Source organism: Petromyzon marinus, chromosome 5, assembly GCF_048934315.1.
Source record: "Petromyzon marinus isolate PM22_M1 ecotype Great Lakes invasive population chromosome 5, UKy_Petmar_22M1.pri1.0, whole genome shotgun sequence".
Lineage (NCBI taxonomy): Eukaryota > Metazoa > Chordata > Hyperoartia > Petromyzontiformes > Petromyzontidae > Petromyzon > Petromyzon marinus.
In genome coordinates, this window is record NC_133671.1 from 20,457,054 (window position 1) to 20,478,229 (window position 21,176).

Sequence of the window (21,176 nt, forward strand, 5' to 3'; positions counted from 1 at the left end):
ATTTTGCTTGTGAGAGTTTATGATTTTTTGCAATGTCTTCTAAACACAGCACCTTGCGACATGATTTACATTTGTATTAGAAGGCATGATTCACACACGCACACAGCACTGATGAAGACTGCAGCGGAAATAATAAAAAAAATATTGTTACGTGAAAGAGGATAAAATTACTACTACCGTACAAAGCTACAAAAAGAACATACACAACATTTTACTGTTTGTGTACAAGCCAGCCTTACAATATACATTTGCAAAAGTGCGTTATTTGAAAGGGTCATAAGTGGGTAGTTGGGCTTTTGAAAATGCATGCTTTACATTCTGGCTTCAGGGGACTAATACAATGAACTCTGGCCATTGCAGTCTGAGTTATTGCACTTTGTCGAGTACAGGATTGTTTTTTTCCGAATTAGGTTCCAATTATGCTATCGGTGTCATGTTACGACGCAAATTTACATTCGGAACTCTCAGAAAGCAGTATATCTGCCCATGTTAGAGAAAGACCTTTGGAAGATGATATGACAGACATACTAATTAAGTATCCTTGCATATTGGCCTGCTACAGGATATGCTTTTTGCATGGCAAATATGTTTTTTAGCCGTTGAAGCTGGAAAATGCACTGAATTAAGTCAAAAACAATTTAACATGATAGGGTGTTTTTTTTTACTCGTCATTGGTGAATGGGCAAAGACCATTATCTCTGCACTTGAGAACCTGGTTTGATCACAGGAGGCTGAAACCCAGGCTCCGAAACCCAGGATCTCAGCAGTACCACCGTCACATTGTTCTGAACACGGCCTTGGCTCCTCTGCGCCACCCGGCCACCGCGACGAGCGCAGTAGCATGTATCACGATGAACAGCGTATCCCTCTACTTCCTGTCCTCGCCCGTAAAACCTTTATTATCCTCCCCCCGTCCCCTTCCTAACCTCGCCCCTCCCTTTTCCTATCATCACCCTTCCTTAACATCACCTCCCCAACACTCAAATCCCCTCCCTTTTCCGCATCCACCAATACTAATGTATAATTTGTAATTCTTGTAAAGGTCTTTGACAAGAGCGCTCTACAAAATCCTGGATAAGATAAGAAGAGCGAGGGGGCAAACATCTGCACCGAGGGGGGAGACTGTGCATCGGGGCGGCGTCATGCACAACTGGGGTCCTAGTCGCAGTTGAGGGTGAGGCAGACGCCCTGCAGCACCCAGTGGGATGGGTGCTTTGTAGTGAAGAGGTCGGCCTCGAACACCAGGCCCACGCCCATAGCGTTGCGGCGCGTGGATGTCGTGTAAACTGGCGTCCGGAGCGTGCTCTGTGAACAAAAATAAGTGCGTGCCAGTCAGCTGGTAAGAGTCGCTTAAACGCCGCCACCCGTGACAATAATTATGCGAGGAGTCCGTGGATAACCAGCGGACTACAGCTGGCTTAGCAATGGGGTGTAAGCTATATGTGGATACTATTGAATTGGGCCCGGACTGAAATTAAATTAGCAAGACACGAGCCATGCACTTAGCAGGCCAGAGCATCAAGCATAATTGAATGTGAGGTAGCACTAAATGTGTAAGCGCTATTTAATTTTAATAAAAAAACTCGTGCAGTGTATCATTTGCATTAGCATGTGTGTGTGTGTACTTATGTGTGTGTACATGCAGTGGCACGCAAGCAGATGGCAATGGGGACAGTCAACTCATTTTGCCCGGTGTGTGTGCAGTGGACATGGTGTGATAACACAACACGATGTAAGAGTGCTTGTGGTTTTTTTTCCCAACCGGAGTTGCACGGCACAGGTATAGCGGCCAGCGTCGAGCGAGGTCATACAGGAACTTTCCATAACGAAACGACAGGAGGAAGTTTCCAAAGTTGGCCAGTGCAAGGGAAGAATGAGGGAGACAAATGTACGATCCTGCAACCTAGAAGCTGAACTCAATACGGAAGGGAGGCCACAGTCAATCTTGTTGAAGAAGAAATTACATTTACGAGGACAATGACAGCAGCAGGCGAGGGATGTTCGGTTCGCGTAGCAATGTGACGCACCTGTAGCTTGAGGCGGTGCGACTCGATGGGGATGATCTTGAGGACCGGCAGCTGCACCATCAGAACCTTGGGCTTGCTCCGCACCAGGCAGCTGGCCTCCACGTCCCAGTCGGCCCCTTCCAGGAACAGGCCTGACACGAAGCACCCTGTGCCACAGACAACACTAACACTTAGTGGTCTCTGAATGCACAACCCAGAGTAAATCCACCGTTAGATTAAAGCCTCATCAAAACCTTGTCGATCGTGGGAGTTGTTTGACCATACTTCACCATACTGTTCACCAGGGGCATAGCTATTGAGCATGCAGACAGTGCAACTGAACCGGGGCATGTTGACTAAAGGAGTCCAGGAGCTGGAATACGAAGAGGTGGGAAATTTGGCAGTGGCGGGCCCATTTCATTCCTTGCAGCCGGACCCATGCCAACCACACTATGCTCCTGCTGGTCAGTAGCATAGTGCAGTTCAGATATCACCCCCCACTAATTTGAGCTGTAGCCACCAATCGAACTCGGGTCACCGGGTTCATAGCAAAGTGCGCTGACCACAGCGTCACTGCTCTAGCCTCTAGAGGTGCTACATTCATCACAATGGCAAAACAATAATATTTGTGCATCCCAGCCAAGACCCCTGAATTGTGTCAACTAATAAAAAACAATATTATTAACATTAATTTGTATTCGTCCATTTTTTTTGTGATATTCAAAATCCCTCGAATTTTTGTACGAGAGAAGTTCGTCGCATTTAAAGCTTCAAGCGGCGGCAGTGAGCGTGGTAATTGTGGCTGCATCGCTGACCTTGCCCGGGCCGCTCGGTGACCTCCTCGGGACCGCGGAAGGTCGTGACTTGCGTGTAGAGCGTGGAGCGGTCGAGCGGCCAGCCGTTCTTGCGGCACGTGGCCTGCACCAGCGCAGTGAGGTAGGACTCGGGGATGTGCAGGCCAGACAGCCACATGACGGTCGGCTCCCCGTCCTCGACCTGACGCGCACCATCACAAAGACAAAAGACAAAGATCCCTTGATAGCCTTAACAGACTGTTGGGGCAAGTGCTGTTAGCAAGCACCTATGAAGGCCGGCACGGCACATGAGGGGGTGGGTGGCCAGCACCACGCCAGACCGCCTTTGTCTCACAAGTGGAGTTGTTTACACACCGCACCAGGTACTCATTTGAGGCTGAGTCACCCAGGGATGGCCATCCCTAGGTGAGCAGGAATCGAATTCGGGTTGCTGGGTTTGCCACGCAGCACGCAAGCCGCTACACCACTGCTCTCCACATACACACATGTACACAATGAGCAATGCGATCATGCTCAGAATTTGTAAACAAGAGCCCAAGGGGATATGTACATTATATATATTCAAAAAAGCCTACAGCAAGTAGAGCATCAACATGCTGAAGCCCAAACCTCTATTGGTCTACATTGGTCTTTATATTTACAGCGCCGTCAATCCACTGCTGGAAAAAGGTCTCCAAACGTCATGTATATCATCGTGGTTGTTTAACTATACTTCACCATGCTTCTTCGCGCACTTTGCTGTAGGCAGTGGGCACACGATCACTTTATACAGTCTATCACTCACCACTGATGTTAGCTGTGGCTTAGAATCAAACTCAGGTAGCCGGGTTCTTAATGCAGCGAGTTAACCACTGTGCCACTGCTCTACCCCAATGGGCTCTTACCTGATTTTAAATTGTATGGAAACAAGCAAACGGGCTGGCCTACCCATGCCGAGTACTGCTGGTGCCGCTGGTGGAAGTGCACCATCCAGTTAGCGAGAGACTTGAGGGTGTCCGGAGCCAGGCGACGCCAGATGGCCGGGATCGTCCCGTTGAAGAGGGCGCGCGCCACCTCATCCAGCTCCCCGCTCATCCCCACCTCGCCCGCCAGTGCCTGCGACAAGCAGAGGCGACGGGAGGAAATAAACAAAGAGGCAAACGTCTCATCTCTAGTGGCCATACTCCGAGTTTCAAACGCTCTTAATAATTAGACAGGAATGTACTGAGAAGCTTCAAACACTTGTTGGTAATCCTAGGACATATTCTTTGGGTCTTTCGGTAAAGTCACGTAGATAGGTTCAAAGAAATAACCAAAAACTACGACGTTTCGATCGCAACACAAGCGGTCGTCACCAGGAAAAGGGACCCCCCCCCCCCCCCGCTTTTCCTGATGACGACCACTTGTGTTGCGATCGAAACGTTGTAGCTTTTTGTTATTTTCTTTGAACCTACCTACGTGACTTTACCGAAAGACCCAAAGAATATGAATTTCTGCAGTCACGAAAGCTTTAAGTCAAGATTTAATCCAAGGACACTTAAGTAAATATATCTATGAGAGATTATTTTGTATGCTTTCCAACTAAGGTTAAAAGTGTTTATGCATAAGCTCTCGCCGGCCGTCCATCCATGAAGGGGGACTCAATAACTCTCGTTAACCTGATGGAGAATGCTATGAGGGACTTTGCCTCTTGAAAACCACCCACAAAGATATGCCCAAAATGTGGAGACACACACCAGAGCAAAAATAACTCTTTGCAAATACGCAAAGATATGTTGCTCTCACACCCTACCTGTCGGCTTCATACTTATACTAAAGACTCCAAAGATAAAACGCATCTTGGAAAAAGTTGCTTAATCCGACGTATTTTTTCGTCGAACCTTCCGTTAAAAAACACGACGCGCGGTGGACGAATAAAACCACCCGCGAATTATTCCCAAATGCTGCCCCATCACCGGACGTACCTTCTGCAGCTCGGCGAGCGAGCGCGCCATGCGTTGCAGCAGCGCGTTGAAGCGCTGCATCTCCTGCAGCAGCACGACGGCCGTGGGCGACAGCACGGCGCCCAGCCGCTTGCGCGTCTGGCCCAGCTCGAACGGCAGTGGCAGCCGCGCCTGGATGTCGCGCGCCACCCCCGAGATGAACTCGTCGCGGCTCACCCCGCTGCCCGTCTCACCTGCAGAGGAACGTTTGTTTTTTTCTTGTTGTAATATTCATCTTCAATTTTTTTTTCCCCCAAATTGTAATCTCAATTGTGCAATCGGCCAGACTCACAATGGTGAAGGATCCGTTTGGAATGTCACCGCAGAGAGCAATCCGCCCGTGGTCACAACTCGACAGCTGTTGGCGTTTACGCTACACCGAGCCAGATGCACAGTGTTTTCACTCGTGCGTGACTAAAGCTACCAAATATTTGAGAGGCTCAACCAGGACATGCAGAAAACTGGCGGCTCTCTCTCTTCATCAGAATGGGCTAATTTTAAATTTGCACGCCCACTCAACTGCCGAGCCCTGTCCACAGTGCGTGGCCCTGCCATTTCTGCTGCTCCAATGGCTCTTCTTCGTGTGTTATGTGAGAGAGCCGTTGCGCCAAATACATCGCCTTTCATATATTTTTTCTTTTTTTTAAGGCAGTGTCATTGACGAATGAGTTGAGTGTTTTTGTTACTGCTCCCAGATGCTGCCTACTCCTCTGCCAACTCTGCCCGCTAGTCATGTTAGTCCCAGCCTTTTCCTGCGTCATGAGCCATGCACCAGGCCAGATATTGTTAAACAGTGAGTAAATCCCAAGTTTCGCGAATGCATAAGGACACTCGAACGGCCTTCATGAAACCAGGTCTATCTCGACCAACGTTGGAAGTTTGGTCGCCTTATTTTTTTAGGTTATTTTGCTGCTATACATTTCCACATAATATGCCACTTTATTGAGCTATTATTTATGGCCAGGTCGCTTCAGAAAAATAAGTTGATAGCTCAGTGGCCTTTAGGTTTTGTGTTTACCTATCCTATACTGTCGTGTTTTTGTATTATTTGTCATAATGTTCTGAATGTACCCGTACTGGACATCTGTGAGAAAAAAAAAGCCTTATAGCTTAACGGATTCCTCCATACTCTTTGGTTTTTTCAGTAAAGTCACGTAGGTATAAAATAAAATAAATCACGACGTTTCGATCGCAACACAAGCAGCCGTCATCAGGTGGAACAGATACAACAGGGGAACTGCTGACAGGGTTCCTCCAGTTTTAATAAATGTTCTGATTCTGATTCTTCTCATGGACGACCCCCAACTGGACACGTGGCTCGGACACAAGCTAGCCAGCTAGCGCAAGCTGCACCTGTCTGCGGCTGCAGGTCGACCAGATGCCTCCACATGTCGCGTGCTGCCTGCGTGTAGTAGCCGATCTCGGCGTTCGAGTGGAGCCCAAACACCTCGGGCGTGTTGGCCAGCGGAAGCGACTCCACCTCAGCTGTGACGCACACACACGTACACAACAACAACATTCGCTACTAAGTGGCGGTGACGTCACCACGACGCTTGTGCCAGGCCATGTGCACCTTGAGGCCAAGGTGCACACGTACACACACACGCGCACACAGACAGAGGTCCCTCGTATAGCCATCCAGAATGCTGGGTGGGGGGGGAGCTGTTAGTGAGTAGGTGGTGTGGTTAGCACCACGTCCGGCCACCTTTGTCTCCCCAGTGTTGATGTTTACACACCACACCAAGGAGTAATTTAAGGCACAGTCAACCTAAGGGAGCCTTCGAACAAGTTTAGATATTATTGTCCATTGGTGTTATTCCTGGCTGTTGTATAAAACCCAGGTTAGTGGGATTGTGGCGATATGCACGAACTACTGCGCTAACACTCCTCGCAAATCGATCTCCGTGCAGCCGAAAAGACTCGTGCAGGAGATGCTGTTTGTGGCCACCTGCATAGAGCACAAGGGGTTGGTGTGGCCAGGGCCACGCCTGACCACCTTTGTCTCACCAGCTTTGATGTTTACACAGAGCAAGAGGAACCACTCCACACATGCACACACACACACACACATATGTATATTGAACTTCTTTGGCACCGTACGTAGCCAACCGTGCTAATAAAAACACATGCACGGTCACTCAAGAATGGAGCAGCACTCCCGAAGAGGCAGGAGAGTGGGCCATTGATCAGGAAGTGGTTATAGAGATCAGGGATCACAGTTTGGGCTTGCAGGTTAGATGTTAAAGTGATGGGTCCAGATACAAACAATACACTGACACTCAAGCCATAGGGTACTACGAAAATATAGCAGCACGAGCGGCCTCACGAACCGATGTAGGCATCCTTGGGCCCGTCTGGCGGGAGACGGTAGTCGGTCTCGCTGTTGCAGAAGAAGTGGAACACCTGGAAGGAGTCGAAGAGGAAGTCGCCCAGGTACTCGTCCATGTAGGTAGTCAGGATGCGCCTGTCGAAGCTGTCGATGGCTCTCCCCCCGTACATCACCTGCGTGCCACGGTAGGTGCATGTGGGTCCACACGGCGTTCGCATTGGGAGAACAGAATCACGCAAAGGAATCAATTTGCACGCTCGGGCCGATCGTAACGCTATATTGCGTTTGCGGGAAAAGCACTCGATGCACAGAATGGGACTCGATGGGTTAGGGTTAGGGTAAGTGCAGTGCTGTAAGGTAAAGGGTTAGGGGTAAGAGTGTGGAATAGAGGAAAGTAAAAATACAAAAGGATTTTTACTTCTAAAGGTCCTCAATGTGAACACATCTGAGAGCGCTGTAAATGAAGAAAGGCGTGCACCATTATAAGATTGAGGAGTTGTATAGAGGAAGAGGACTTCTGTACTGAATATACATTTGGACAGATGGGTATGGTGAGTCATAGCCATAATAGAAGTGGAAAGCCTTAAGCCTGGACATATTTGTTCAACTGATTTGTGCCGTATTAAGGTCAATATTACTCTCACTCGCACATTGGTGTGAAGACCAAGCATCTTCACACGCAGGTCAATATCCGTAAGCACACACGAGGTCGCTCGTTCACGATGCTCACCTCGCCAATGAGGTACTTAAGGCTGGCCCAGGGGATGCGTCCATTGGCCTGCTCGTGCGCCTTGCTCAGGTAGGTGCAGAGAATCTCCATGCACACCTGGTACAGCACACGGCCCCAGCAAGGTTAGGGGAATGGGACTTGAGCTGTTTGATTATTGGTTGGTGTCAGGTTATTTATTGTCATTTATTTTATCCAGATGTTATAGGCTGCTGTGGGACTTTGTGATGGGTAGCAGAGGGCAGTACAGCAAAATCCATTGCTGCACTGTACGCATATGCTCCCACGTCTATGCTCCCCACCTTCACCAACTCACACTGATCGGCATGGCGAAGTATGGTCAAATAACCGTCACGACCTCCACAGTGTGGGGAGGCTCTCGTCCAACAGCGGATTCACTGGAGGGATGTACAACAGGGCTACATGTATACGTCTACATTCATCCAGGAATGCCTCTCTGAGGTTCAAGCCATTTGCTGTGCTGATCTCTCCACGTCACCTTGCAGTCCACATGGTTTGGGAGTTTCACTAATGTACGTGCGCCACCAACCCTTGCTGCCAAAGTCCTGGGTCACAGGCAAGCGCTACCGTGCCTGGCTCAAAGCTAGAGCAACAGATTGTCTTTTTAAATGTTAGGGTATCGGCTAGTTATATTAGGCCATAAACTAAAATGACTCTCTATTGGATTCAGTAAGCCTACATTTGTTGATACGGCAATCGACGTAAAGAGGTTTCAGAATTCCGTCTCCGAACGGCCCTCCACCGCCTCCGTGCTGGCCACCCCACACCACCTGGAAGTCGGACTCGTTGAAGTCGTACGACACGTTCCAGCCGAGCTTGCCGTACTTGCGGCGCTCCTGCACCACGGCGTGGAAGAACGCGAGCGTGTACACGAGCGGCCGGAACGCCGGGTGTGGGCAGCTGTCCAGCGCCTCGTGCGACACGCGGAAATAGGTGGCGCGTAGGTTCAGCTTCAGGCCGTTGGGTGGTTCTGTCACCACCTAGGGCGGACGGGGGGGGGCAGCAGCAGCAGCAGCACCAATGTGGAGTGTGTCAGTACTGCTTCTGAGGTCATGTATTTGAATCTATGGTTTCAGTCACTTCAGATTAAGCTAGGTTTTCAAGTATGCTACATTGATAGTGTCACCAATGACAGAATAAAATAATCACAGATAAACTCGTTTTTTTTTAAGTTAAGTCCACTTATTCCACATTTGAGAAATAACGCGGGGTTTGAATGACGTGTCACACGATGGGAAAAACAATTAAAAAGCGTCCTCCTCATGGGCACCACGGTGGCACCAGAGCAGCGGGATGTTAACCACCTTGCCTATAAAACAGAAGGCTTCGATCCTGACTCTGACGCCTGCTGTATATTTGGAGTTGGCATGTTCTCCCCGTGGTCACGTGAATTCTTCTCTGGGTCCTTCGGTTTTTCCCTCCACATTTAAAGAGACGCGTTTAGAGTATTTGGCTGATATACATTTCCACGTAACTAGCCACTTCGTTGAGCTATCGTTCGTGGCCAGGTCGCTTCTGAAACATAGCTCTATAGCTCAGTGGGCTTTACCTCGTAAAATAAAAATTGCTTTGAGTTTAAGTTTAGTGTGTAATAATAAATATTGAAGGGACTTTTGCAGCAGTAGTCCTGTGATACAATATCCTGGGCCCATTCCCTGGCACGGAGTGATGCACTGCTTACTGGGAGATTCCCGAATGTAAATATCTTTATCTCGTATTCTGGGTTCTTTCGGTAAAGTCACGTTGAAGAGGAACAATAAAATAATAAAATATATATAAAACAATAAAAATTCTCACGACGTTTCGACTGTAACACAAACAGTCATCATCGGGTGATGTATTACAGTCGAAACGTCGTGAGAATTTTATTGTTTTATATATTTTTTATTATTTTATTGTTTCCCTTCAACGTGACTTTACCGAAAGAACCAAGAATATGAATCCCTGCAGTCACGAAAGCTTTAAATCAAAATGTATCTTGATCTCGTGACACGACGCCAAAAGCACAAACGGAATGCCTTCAAACGAAAAATAAAAGATAACTGTTTTTAAAAACAGACACAAACACAATTCAAAAATCCTAAAAGAAGAGAAAAACAACAACAACAACAACAACACATCTTCATTAATCCACCCTGCTCGATGTCAACCCGGCACTCGATCGCCGTTCGGCCGCCGTTTGTGCGCGAGCGTGTGCCGGCCGGCACCTTCAGCGAGCGCTGCAGGATGCCGATGGGGAAGCTGGGCGTGGGGTCGGTCGTCAGCCAGAGGCGGAAGTCTGGGTGCGGCTTCGAGATGCCCTCCAGTGCCTTCTCCAGCTCCTTGAGCCAGCGTGGCAGCAGGTGGCAGTTCTGCAGCATGAGCCAGTGACCGCGTGACACCGCGTGCCCCAGCAGCTGCAGCGCCGCCTGCTCGCGACCGATGGACCGACCAACGCCAGGAGGTTGCAATTCCGTCACTCCCCGCTGTCTTTAACCCTCGCTCCCAAGCGGCGTAGCCATTGAGCGTGCAGGCGGTGCAACTCTACCGGCTCCTACAACGGATCGGGGGCGCCCTGGCGGTGGGCTACGGAGAGGGGAGAAGTTGAACCACCCAGGGTCCACGACAACCACGCTACGCCGCTGCTTCCTCCGCCGGACTCTTGCAGCTGTGCCTCTCTGCTAAAATTGCCACTGCCACGCGTGAACTTGTGAAAGAGATGGCAGGTTGTTGAAATTAAACACTGACTTTTAAAACTTAGAGGAAAAGACGATCTCAACAGACCTGAGAGCAATTTTCTCTATTGGTCAACCGGAGTTGACGATGTAAAATTACCTCTTTAACTCCGCCAGTGTGACTCACTCTCTCCCACTCACTTCAACCTCTTCAATTCTACTTAACTAATCCTTCTAATTTAGCCCCTTCCTTCACCGCCAAACCCCACACCACCACAGGGACCTCACAACCCACAACAACCTCTACCATCGACCCTAACCCTGGCGCCCACTCACCTTCTCCTGCCCCTGTCCCATCGCCAGCATTTTCAGGCGGCTGCCGCTGAAGCCGGTCCTCTCGGCGAGCTTGGCCAGGTCCCCGGCGGGGTCGGAGCCGGCGCTGAGGATGAATACGACGGGGGACGTGGGCGAGCTCTGCTCCAGCACGCCCTCCAGGTTCACCACCGGCGGCTGGACGTACCTGCCCATTGGAAACGCCATCATGGACGTGGATTCGCGAGAGAATGGTTGCCACTTTACCCCCAGTGCCCCCTGGGCTATGACTAGGTGTAGAGATAGATTTAGATTTTTCGGTCAAGAAATTCTGATCATTGAGTGCTAAAAACTGATTGGTTAGTGATAAAGATCACTTGGATAACAAATCTCAATTGAACAGGTGCTGTGGATCTCTCATTGGTGATTGGTTGGCAGGAGAGACCGCCCACTTGTAATTGGTGGAGACTTCTCACTCACCACTAGGTGATAAGGACTGGTTATAACTGTTGGTATGGAGCAGACCGCTAAATTAAGATTGCTCAATGGTAGAGGCCTCTAACGTGGTCGGTGGTAGAGACCGGCAACCAATCGCCGTCCAATCAGTGGTGGGCACCGAGGACCAATGGGCCCTACCTCTCCCCCATGGTGCTGGCCACGTAGTCGGAGATGGCACGGTACACGCGGTCCACGCGGAAGCAGCGCAGCACCAGCAGGTGCTGGAAGGCGGAGAGCGAGTGGGCGTAGCCGTCTGGGAGGGGCGCCTGCTCCGGCGTGTCCAGGTCGAACCACTGCAGGATACACCATCATCACCGCACGGGCAACTGCATTGTCACCACTCGTCTTGTACCGTCATTGTTATTTTGTTAACAATGTGGATGAATTGTTACATTGCAGGACCGTGAGCGATGGCTTGTGGAGCCCTTCATCCAGCAGTGGATTAATCATGGCTGATGATGATCACGATGATTAACAGCGCACAAAGAAAGTCATGCATTATTTTAATCAAAGGTGAGATATGTGTAACCTTTCCATGGTGCACGTAAACTCGTATACATAAACGAATATTTAAACACGGCTTGGTTGAAAGGATGTAGACATAAGACGCAGCATTCTAAGCACTTGCTATGACAACCCGGCACGAAGCCCGTCAATCTCGGTGACCAGCGAGCGATGCTCGGGCCAGAGTGACTGCTGCCCTCAGGGCACGGAGGGGTTACCTGTCCCCAGGCCTGCCCGTTGCGCTCCACGTGGTCGGGGAGGGAGGCGAAGGCGTCGGGCGACACCTCGGCGAGCTGCACCACGTCCTGCCAGCCCTGCTCGGGCAGCCAGTCGAAGGGGCGCGCGCGAGCGCTCTTCTCCAGGGAGATGTTGCCTGCAGCGCGCGCACGGAAGGAGGCACGTCGCTCGCTCCTCCGTTGCGCGACCGAGAGCCGCCGCGGTCGATGTCGCACGCGAGCGTTCGAGTCGCGTCGGTGACGCGCACGCAAGTGCACACACACAGACGCGCATGTGTTCATGCACATCCATTCACGTCTCCTTTCCTGCACGTGTGTTATAGCAAACGGGTCGCCCGGTGGAGTCAACATAATTGCCACTGAGCCACTGTGCAGGAGAGTCGATGGATCTATATCCAATGCTTGAAAGGAACTTCTGTGGGGAATTGTCAAAACGTTCTATCTGCTGCAAGGTAGACGTCAAAGACCCTGTGATAACCTGCACAAGCGTAGGCCGTTGGATGCTGATGGCACAGCTCAAATGTACTTATAACTCACAGGAAATAGTACTCGAAGACAATCAAGAACCCCATGGACTTCGGTGGCCATCTGCCAACATGAGAACCACACCCGTGAAATGTAGCCGAGTGGATTTTACACGTGTATTGTTTGCTCTTGGATTTTCACGGCAGATCCTTACCCTTGAGGAAGAAATCCAGCTCACTCTGAGGGACGCGCTCCTCGGCCTGCTCCAATCGGATCGCCATGTTGAGCGAGAACAGCAGCTTGTGCTTCTCGAAGAGCCCTGCGGAAGTGACGCGGGACATGCAGCGGCGGCATCACGCTACTTTGGGGCTCGCTGGTCAAGTCAAAAGTCATTTTTATTTTTGCTTTTTACACACGTGGGCACCTTTCTGGCAGAAATCTGCCACTCCGCCATCACTATGCCAGGGATGGGAAACCCTTGTCATTACTGAGGGACAAATAGGACTTTGAGATGTCTGTGATGGGCAACCACCATTGAAACATACAGTCTTAGTGTAGTGACATTGCGGGATGTCGCTGTGCAATGTCGGCCCTAGAGAGGCACGGCGTGCGGTGTAGCGACATCGCGGATACCTCTAGGAGGATGTGGGTGTAGTACCGGCCCTAAAGGGGCTCGGTGAGCGCTGACTGACAGCGCTGGATGGCACCACGCTCGGCGTGCAGTGCCGGCCCCTACAGGATAGGGTGTGGGAGTGCCGGCCGTGGAAATGGGGTTACTAAGGGCCGTGGCACTCTGGTTGACCCCAGAGGACACGTGACCGGTTGAGTCTACACAGGAGCCCCAAGTGGGGGCTAGGGGTGGTCACGTGGTCGGGGTCGAGATCCTGCTCGAGGATTCTGGAAGGTGGTCGTGGCCAAGAGCGGAGACAGCCACGCCACAGAGGATATAAGCCGGGTCCCCCAGAGGGACCGGCGTTGTTGTTCATCCTGAAGAAACCTCTGTCTAGGTTCTACGTCCTACAGAGTCTCCAACACGTGGACCTGAACCCAAGCTGTGGTCCGGTCCGTTGTAGCTAGTTATAGTGTAATTAGTGTAATTAGCCTGGTGGTCACCACCATCGGTTGTTATTCTGTTAAGGGGCAGTTACCCCATGTGTTGGTGTTAATAAATGTGTACGTCTGCGACTCAGTTGAACTCACTACACTAGCGTGCCATGACTGTATGTTTTGACAGTGTGCTCAGAACTACTTCAGAGACAACAGGCAACTTAGCACACTAAATTTAGAAACACAGTGTTAGCCGGTCGAAATGCTTCGCTCTAGTACCTGAAGAGTGCAGCTAAGATGCTTTTCAGCGATGGAAGAATGTGGTTTGCCAGCCGATCGAAACTGGTAGGCCTCACTTGGCCGCGAGCTGTATGGATCGCAGTCGTGGGCCGCATTCAGCCCATGAACCTCAGCTGCTACCATCGACTCAGTGTTCTGATCTCACTATTAGCCTTCAGCCACAGTTTAGCCTCACGAGATTCTCACGGGAAACATTTTCAAGCACAGGGGAGGCTAATATCTAACCTGGACGTGCGTCTGCGCTTGCGCTTTTGCGAGTGTGCGTGTGTGGCACCTCACCTGTGCAGCCGTAGTTGTAGATATTGTGCGTGAGCGTGTCCGTGATGTTGACGAGCCTCTTGGGAAGCACGGTGTCCGGGAGAGACTTGCGCAGTGACAGGTCGAACACGCCGAGGAAGGCGGACAGCGAGTACTGGTACATCCCGCTCACCTGGGCCGTCACGAGCGCACATCCCGGGAGACACGAGCACACGTCCGGTATAGCGGTGCGTCGCTACTGCTGCTGCTTTTATCTAACGCCGATATCAACTGTCGCTTAAGTATCAAGTTAGCTGGCACTCACGACGACTCAAGTATGATCCCAGATATGTACTTGAGCCACACGGGTGTGTTAATGTACACAATTTGGTATTGGTGGTGCTGGTACTGGTACTAGTACTAGTGTTGGTGGTGGTATTGGTAGTGTGAGTATAATCGACAGTGGTGATGGTGGCAATAGCGGCAACGGTGGTGGAATATCTTTCCCATATTTAATTACTGCACTGAAGATGCGCTCACATAAAACACCCCACCACCGCCATCAACATCAACACCGCATTGCAACAGCAAAACATATGGCAGCCTAACATTCTGGGCAAGTGATGCCTCATCTAATTTTATGCCGGAGCGAAAACAACAGCGCCGCTACGGAGTAACTCGCACGGTGGCGGACCCGCTCCTTGCCTGGGCCATGTCAGCGAGCGAGAAGAACAGCAGGGCCCCACGCTTGGCCGCCGGGCGGTAACCATCGCGCAGGCGGTCGATGTCCAGTGCCGTCTTCTCCGCCAGTGCCAGCTTCTCCGCCACCTTTTTAAGACAGCGCGGTCAGAGGGTAATCTGTGAGATTTTAAAGCACAAGATTTGGCGTACACGTACATATACAATATACAGTGAAGCCCTTTTGCCAATCCCCTGCTGGATGAGGGCCTCCCCAGACCATGCGGGTCGTGGCAGTTATTTGTCCATACTTCTCCACACTGGTAAGTGCGGGTTTGTGAAAACAGGGAGCATAGGCATTTGAGCGCAGAAACACAGGACAACAAGGGATCTTGCTGCACTGCCCTCTCCTGCCCACTGCGTAACCCCACAGCAACCTATAGCACCCGATGACAACACCAGCATGGTGGTCGCCCACCCAAGCACTATCCGGTCTCAACCCTCCATAGCTTGTGACAACAACGGGGCACACTCCCGCTAATTTGGACGTAACCACCGGAACATCTTACCAATGCCATTTGTCACACCCGACACTCTTTTTTTATCGTCCCAGGTTAACAATCGCGGAGTTCACCCGACCTCGTCGTCGCCGCCCATTCTCGGCGGCGGTGGTGCTGCCGCGCACCTCGGTGGCCTTGGCCTTGGTGTCCTCCAGCGTGAGCACGAGCTCGGCGTTGTCCAGCATGTTGCCCGTGGAGGTAGCGAGCTCGCGCAGCAGCGAGTCCTCCAACTCCTTGAGCAGGCGCTTGTTGTGGCTCGTCTCCTGGATGAGGCGCTCGCGCTGCTCCTCCAGTTCGCTGCGCTCAAACGCCACGATCACGCTCAGCAGCTGGTCCTCCAGTCCCTTCAGCGTCACTACACGTGACCGGGAGATGCGCGGACACAGGGAGGGGCAGTGGCATGGATGCAAACACATACACGCACACAAAGACCTGTGGATGGCCACTTGAAGTCGCGCTATATGAGACCTGAATATGACCTCAATGGCCAATAGTGACAATCAGCCGTGGGTTTATTCAGAATGAGTGGGGAGGTGCAATTAGTTGGTGAATACGTTGCTTTCCAAGGTTGGCCCACAACATAATGGCCTCAAGCATTCACGAGCTTTTCAAATCCACGAACCAGCGCCAGCGTTATGCCTTTTCCCATCGCCATCATCAGCTATGATTTATCCACTGCTGAAAGAAGGTCTCCCCAAGCCGTCGCTATCTCTCATGGTTATGCGACGTGGGCAATCCATCTCGGTCGTGCATACTAGCCGATTTAATCGCCCATTCTCCACGGTGGACATCCTCTTCGGCGAGTTTTTTCCTTTGGTCGCCACTCCATCTTTGGTCTCGACCAACCGCCCAACACCCCTCCTAAGCCACGACGCGTCCCGCATGAGCTCACTTGCTTTTATTCAAGCAAATTTTCTTTCTTAAGAGTCAACGTCATGCAACAGTCGATATGCCTTTCATACGAAATCCGAATTTTCTTTTTGCGACTGAGCTGCGTCGTAATCTCGAGCAGCGTCAAGGCGTTACCCGTGTAGTTGATGACCATGGCCTTGCCGAAGATGGACGGCGAGAGCCTGGGGTTGGCGAGCTTCGTGTTGAGGTAGAGCCTGAAGCTCGGGTCATAATCCACCTCCTTGTCGCCCAGCACCACGTACTGCCGCCCCTGCTGCCCCTTGATGTTCCGCTCGAGCACATTGTCGATCACGGGGTCGATGTAGTCGTCCACGTCTTGGAAGAGGAACGGGAAGCCATACTTTATCGCCATCTCCAGCTGCTTCAGGAAGTCTGGGTCGTTGAACGATGACACCTGCAGGAGAAGCGGGTTTTGTTAATGCCACGCTTCGGCGCCGTTTGTTCTACCGCTGAGGCGTGCTACCTGCCTGTCTCAAGAGCAGCTCATTGCCGATTTTATTAATTAATTAAATTGCTCGGCTCCGATTCCCCGAGACTATTCCTTTCTTTTATTTTCTCTTCTGATTTTCCGTGTACTTGATCACCCCACTTTACTGCTGCTTATCTTTCAGACTCATGTCAAAGGAAAGCATTGTTAAGTTGCCAATGTCTCTTGCCTGTGCATTTAAGAACACCCTAGTAACCTTGAAATGCGCTTAGCCACTCTGGAACACTCGCTCTTGGGCAGTGCAGGTATTCAAAACAATCTATGTGACACAGTGTATATTATTAGCAATGTAAAAAGTCATGGAAACTGAGGACTATCTCCTGACAAAGAGCTAACCCCAGCCAACGATGATGCCCATCTGCTGCTACAAAAAACATGACCATCCGTCATAACCCATGACATCTCTGCTCTTACCAAAGGTATCACACAGACATAAAGATGCCCTATATAGCCATTAACAAACGATTGGGGCAAGTGCTGTAGGCGAGCACCTATTTAGGCCGACATGGCACACAACGGAGTGGGTGGCCAAAGTCATGCGTGGCCGCATTTGTTGCTGATGTTTACACACCACACCAGGCATTCATTTGAGGCTGAATCAACTTAGAAGAGGCCCAGGACTGGTTGAGATAATCGCCGCTGCTGTTGGCCGTAAGCGGGAGTCGAACTCGGATCGCCGAGTCGTAGCGCAGCGCGCTAACCGTTGCACCACTGCTCCCCAAGGCACACACCACGCACGCACGCACGTGCACGCATATCCACTGCCCACCTTGAGGTTGTTCTTCTGCTCCTTGCGGCGGATCCAGTTGAGGGCCTGCTGCTGCGGGTCGATGCAGAGCGGGAAGCGGCTTGCGTGCGTCGTCAGGATACCGTTCTGCACCGACAGCTCGTCGGGCGGCAGACCCTCCGAGCCCCACCTGTGGCGGTGGCGGGCACGGACGCATGTCGGCGCGCGGACGTTGGCACGCGCACGCAACTCACAAGCGCATTGCGAGAATAGCCGCAGCACTACCACGCGACCCTGCGCAGAGATGCAGGGCTGAGCGTCGCCGTCAGCGTTCAAAAGTGGTGGTTTGAAAAACGGTGCCTAGCATAGAAGAAATACACGACATAACGATATTTTATTGCACTTCACTAGATCATTGCATCCGATAAAATGTATTCAAGTGGTTTTAACATTCATTATAAACAACAAAGTGTTCTGGTGAAGTTTAGCATATGAACCTTATGGCGGTAGCCCGGGGTACCATAGTACCCAAGCTCTCGCATAATGTCCGTGATGCGGTCATTTTTAGTCTGTTGATGGTCGGCCATGCGGCAATCGACTCATTTCGACGAGCTGTACACGATGCACTATTGAAAGTAGCATTTTTCAATAACGTATTTTTTATGCTGATGTTTGGCGTTTCGACATCGCGGAGTGTGGCAATGATTTCGGATTGATTGGTGCCCCAGTCGTGGAGTTAAGTAACACCCCTGAAAAAAATAGTGTCCCAGAAAGAAAATATTGAATTGCCTCGGCCATTTTCTATTATTTGGTACCCCGGCGTTCCGCCATATTTACATAAAGCATTCTTGTGCATTTAATATACGTTATAAACTATATCATATAGCAGTGCTAACATCCCAAATATCTCAGCGTTAAACCTCCGTGCGAGGTCTTACCACGAGGAGCACACCGCGTCACCTCCTTGACATATGCGAAAAAGAGCTTTGTAGCTTATCGGATTCCTCCAGTATGAATAAATATTCCGATACTGAGACACTGGCTCACCGGGACGTCATATCGTCCATTGCTTCCTTACCGGTATGCGTGCCAACACATACCGCCCCACTTTCACCACCTCTCGGCAACAACGACTGTGGCTGACGGTGGTGGCACCTGCTGATCTCGACGTCGTCGGTGAGCAGGGACTCGACGCGGAAGGGTTGGCTGAGTGGGATCTCCCGCTCGCGCACCTCCTTCTCCCAGGCGTCGCTGAGCATGGCGCTCCGGAACTCCCAGCTGAAGGCGCCCGAGTAGCAGAGGAAGGCGGCCGACAGCAGGCAGTCGCCCAGCAGGCGCACCCGCCGCTGGCGCAGCTCCTGCAGCTCGCTCGTCCACCTGCGCTCGCCGACCAAGCAATGCACCGGTTCATTTCGTTGCTTGTTAAGAAAGAAGAAAAAAAGGGCTATGAAAAATACACACATCCCCCCGCTCGTGGTCCCCAGCCGGTGGGGCGGCGAGCCCACTTTCCCCACCTGCTTTAAACCCAGGTTGCAGTGTTCGGGACTGAGGCGCGCGGATTTTCTGTACCCCATCTCCTCGCCTCGCAGTTTGTGCCCCGTACTGGGCTACTTTTGAAATACAATAAAGCAATTTTTTTTTATATTTAGATTTATTTATTTTTTTAATGTGTTTCTTACTTCAATGGACCTTACCGGAAATAAACTGATTGACTGACTGACCGACAAGTGAGTCATAAGTGCGGTGTTGTTAAGCGATAGAAGACATTGTCATTGTGAGCTCTCACACGTAGCATCACGCCGTGCAAGATTAATGGCCCCCAGTAGACGCCAGTTCTATATTGATTTCAAGAGGTTTCTTAATGATGCTAGATAGCACACTTGATCAAGGTGGGCAAGAATCGTTTTTTGCAAGGCTTTCAAAATATATGTTTTTATTTGTAAGAATTAGCTGGTCCTAAGTGATGGGCACTGAAGGAAAGAGGCTCCAGTACCACAGGTAATGGATGTAGCTACTGAACTAATGCACTAATATTCCGATCTTATCTTGTATATATTTTTACATTCCAAGGCATTTATAACAATTATTAAAAAAATACGTAAGATGATAGTGCTTGAAATAAAGAGTGTGGTTATGAAAAGTGGTGGTGTAGTTATCATGAGAGGAGAACAGGTGGGGTGGTTAAGGAGGAGTTGGGGTAGTGATAGGAGTTGGGGTACTGATCGGGGAAGGGAGCGGGGGTAAGGGAGTAGCAGTAGCAGGATGGGCTAGGGGAGAAGAGATGGGGTAGTTTTAATGAAGGAGTGGAAACAGCTTAATGAAGATGATTGTTTTACGTGCACTGGGAGTTTGTTCCGGTGAAGGGGAGCAAGGGAAAATGAATGACAGCGCGAATGGGCGCAGCGTGCCCGGTTGCCTCCGCTCGTCACTCTGGCCGTACCGCGCGTTCTCGGAGCCAAGGCCCGAGATGAGCTTGTCGGCGGCGAGCAGACGCCGCTCCATGACCTCGTTCTCGGCCTGCAGCTGCTGCCGCTCCGACATGGCCGCCTCGTACTTGCTGCCCAGGGCGGCGAGCTCTTCCTGCAGAGTCGCCAGCTCCGCCTGGATACGCTCCAGCTCACGCTTGCTCTGATAGAAGTCTCGCTCCAACCGCGCGACCTGCGTGAAGACACAGCAACGGGCGGCCGGTGAGAACCCAGAGGCGTAACTATCGAGCGAGCATGCGTGCGTGCGTTGCAACTGCACTGGGGCCCACGAGCCGGAGAAGGCCCAGGTAGTGGACTGCAAAGGGCGTGGGGAAAGTGTGGGCGAGCACTGGTGGTTGGCAGAGAGACCTGGCAGTGCTGGCTTTACGTGTTGGCAATGTAAGCATTAGCCTAAGGTGGGAATTGTTGGGAGACGGAAGGGGCAGCAATGTATGATGGAATAAAAAAAAACTATTAACAAACAATGACAATCCAAAATACTTTGCCAACATATCATTCCACATTTCATCAACACAGTTAATGTTTTTATCTATCATGAAATACATTGAACACCCTACCACTTAGCATACATTGAACGGGAAACGCCAACTCCAGTCATCACGTGAACTCCGGTCATCCTCTCAGCGGTTTTTGGCTAGCTATCGAACAAAAATGGTCACCGATGCGCTTCTGCGGCCGTCTGGAACGCTCTTCCTTCCGATATTAGGAAGCCACTGGAGCTTATGTACTTTTAAATCGAAATTGCCATTTAGCTCCTGAAGACTAATTTCTTAAGAACTGCTTTTAGTGTTTCGTTCGTTATCCTTCCCCCACACCTCCGATTAGCACAGTTGGCTACGTACGGTGTGAAAGAACTTCAACATAGATACATACAAACATAGGCAAATGCCAACAAGGTTAGTGAAAGAGTGTAAGAACGCCTCTTCGAACGCGAACGAAACTGGGTAACCTTGTCTCGCTTGGGCTTGATCTCGCGCGCCACCTCGCAGTAGCCCATGACGGCCTCAACAAACTTGAGCATGCCGGCGCCAGCACGGCTAATGGGCACCATCTCCTCGTACGTGGTGCCCAGGCTCTTCAGAATCCCTGGTGGATAGAAGGCCGGGTGGATCAGGGGCCTGATAGTTTGTCAAAGACGCAAATTGTACATGCATCAGATACAATAGATGTTGTTATTATGTAATGCTCACTCTACGCTAATTATACACTGTATG

General features: G+C 50.8%; 1 protein-coding gene across 1 annotated transcript in view; it reads right to left on the reverse strand.

The window, feature by feature from the left end:
- Position 1: 1 nt before the first annotated feature.
- Positions 2–21,176, reverse strand: part of DNAH10 (dynein axonemal heavy chain 10) — a 71,996-nt gene continuing 50,821 nt past the window's right edge. The window contains exons 61-82 of the mRNA XM_076062565.1: positions 20,912–21,048; positions 19,917–20,134; positions 18,632–18,853; positions 17,519–17,666; positions 16,377–16,656; positions 15,476–15,705; positions 14,818–14,940; positions 14,155–14,305; positions 12,743–12,847; positions 12,046–12,200; positions 11,462–11,616; positions 10,850–11,033; positions 10,067–10,267; positions 8,630–8,839; positions 7,842–7,937; positions 7,113–7,284; positions 6,136–6,267; positions 4,765–4,976; positions 3,749–3,916; positions 2,822–3,002; positions 2,028–2,173; positions 2–1,305 (exon numbers count right to left, since the gene is read on the reverse strand). Coding sequence (XP_075918680.1) covers positions 1,159–1,305; positions 2,028–2,173; positions 2,822–3,002; positions 3,749–3,916; positions 4,765–4,976; positions 6,136–6,267; positions 7,113–7,284; positions 7,842–7,937; positions 8,630–8,839; positions 10,067–10,267; positions 10,850–11,033; positions 11,462–11,616; positions 12,046–12,200; positions 12,743–12,847; positions 14,155–14,305; positions 14,818–14,940; positions 15,476–15,705; positions 16,377–16,656; positions 17,519–17,666; positions 18,632–18,853; positions 19,917–20,134; positions 20,912–21,048 — 3,773 coding nt within the window. The 3' untranslated portion in view covers positions 2–1,158. The remainder of the gene's footprint in view (positions 1,306–2,027; positions 2,174–2,821; positions 3,003–3,748; positions 3,917–4,764; positions 4,977–6,135; positions 6,268–7,112; positions 7,285–7,841; positions 7,938–8,629; positions 8,840–10,066; positions 10,268–10,849; positions 11,034–11,461; positions 11,617–12,045; positions 12,201–12,742; positions 12,848–14,154; positions 14,306–14,817; positions 14,941–15,475; positions 15,706–16,376; positions 16,657–17,518; positions 17,667–18,631; positions 18,854–19,916; positions 20,135–20,911; positions 21,049–21,176) is intronic.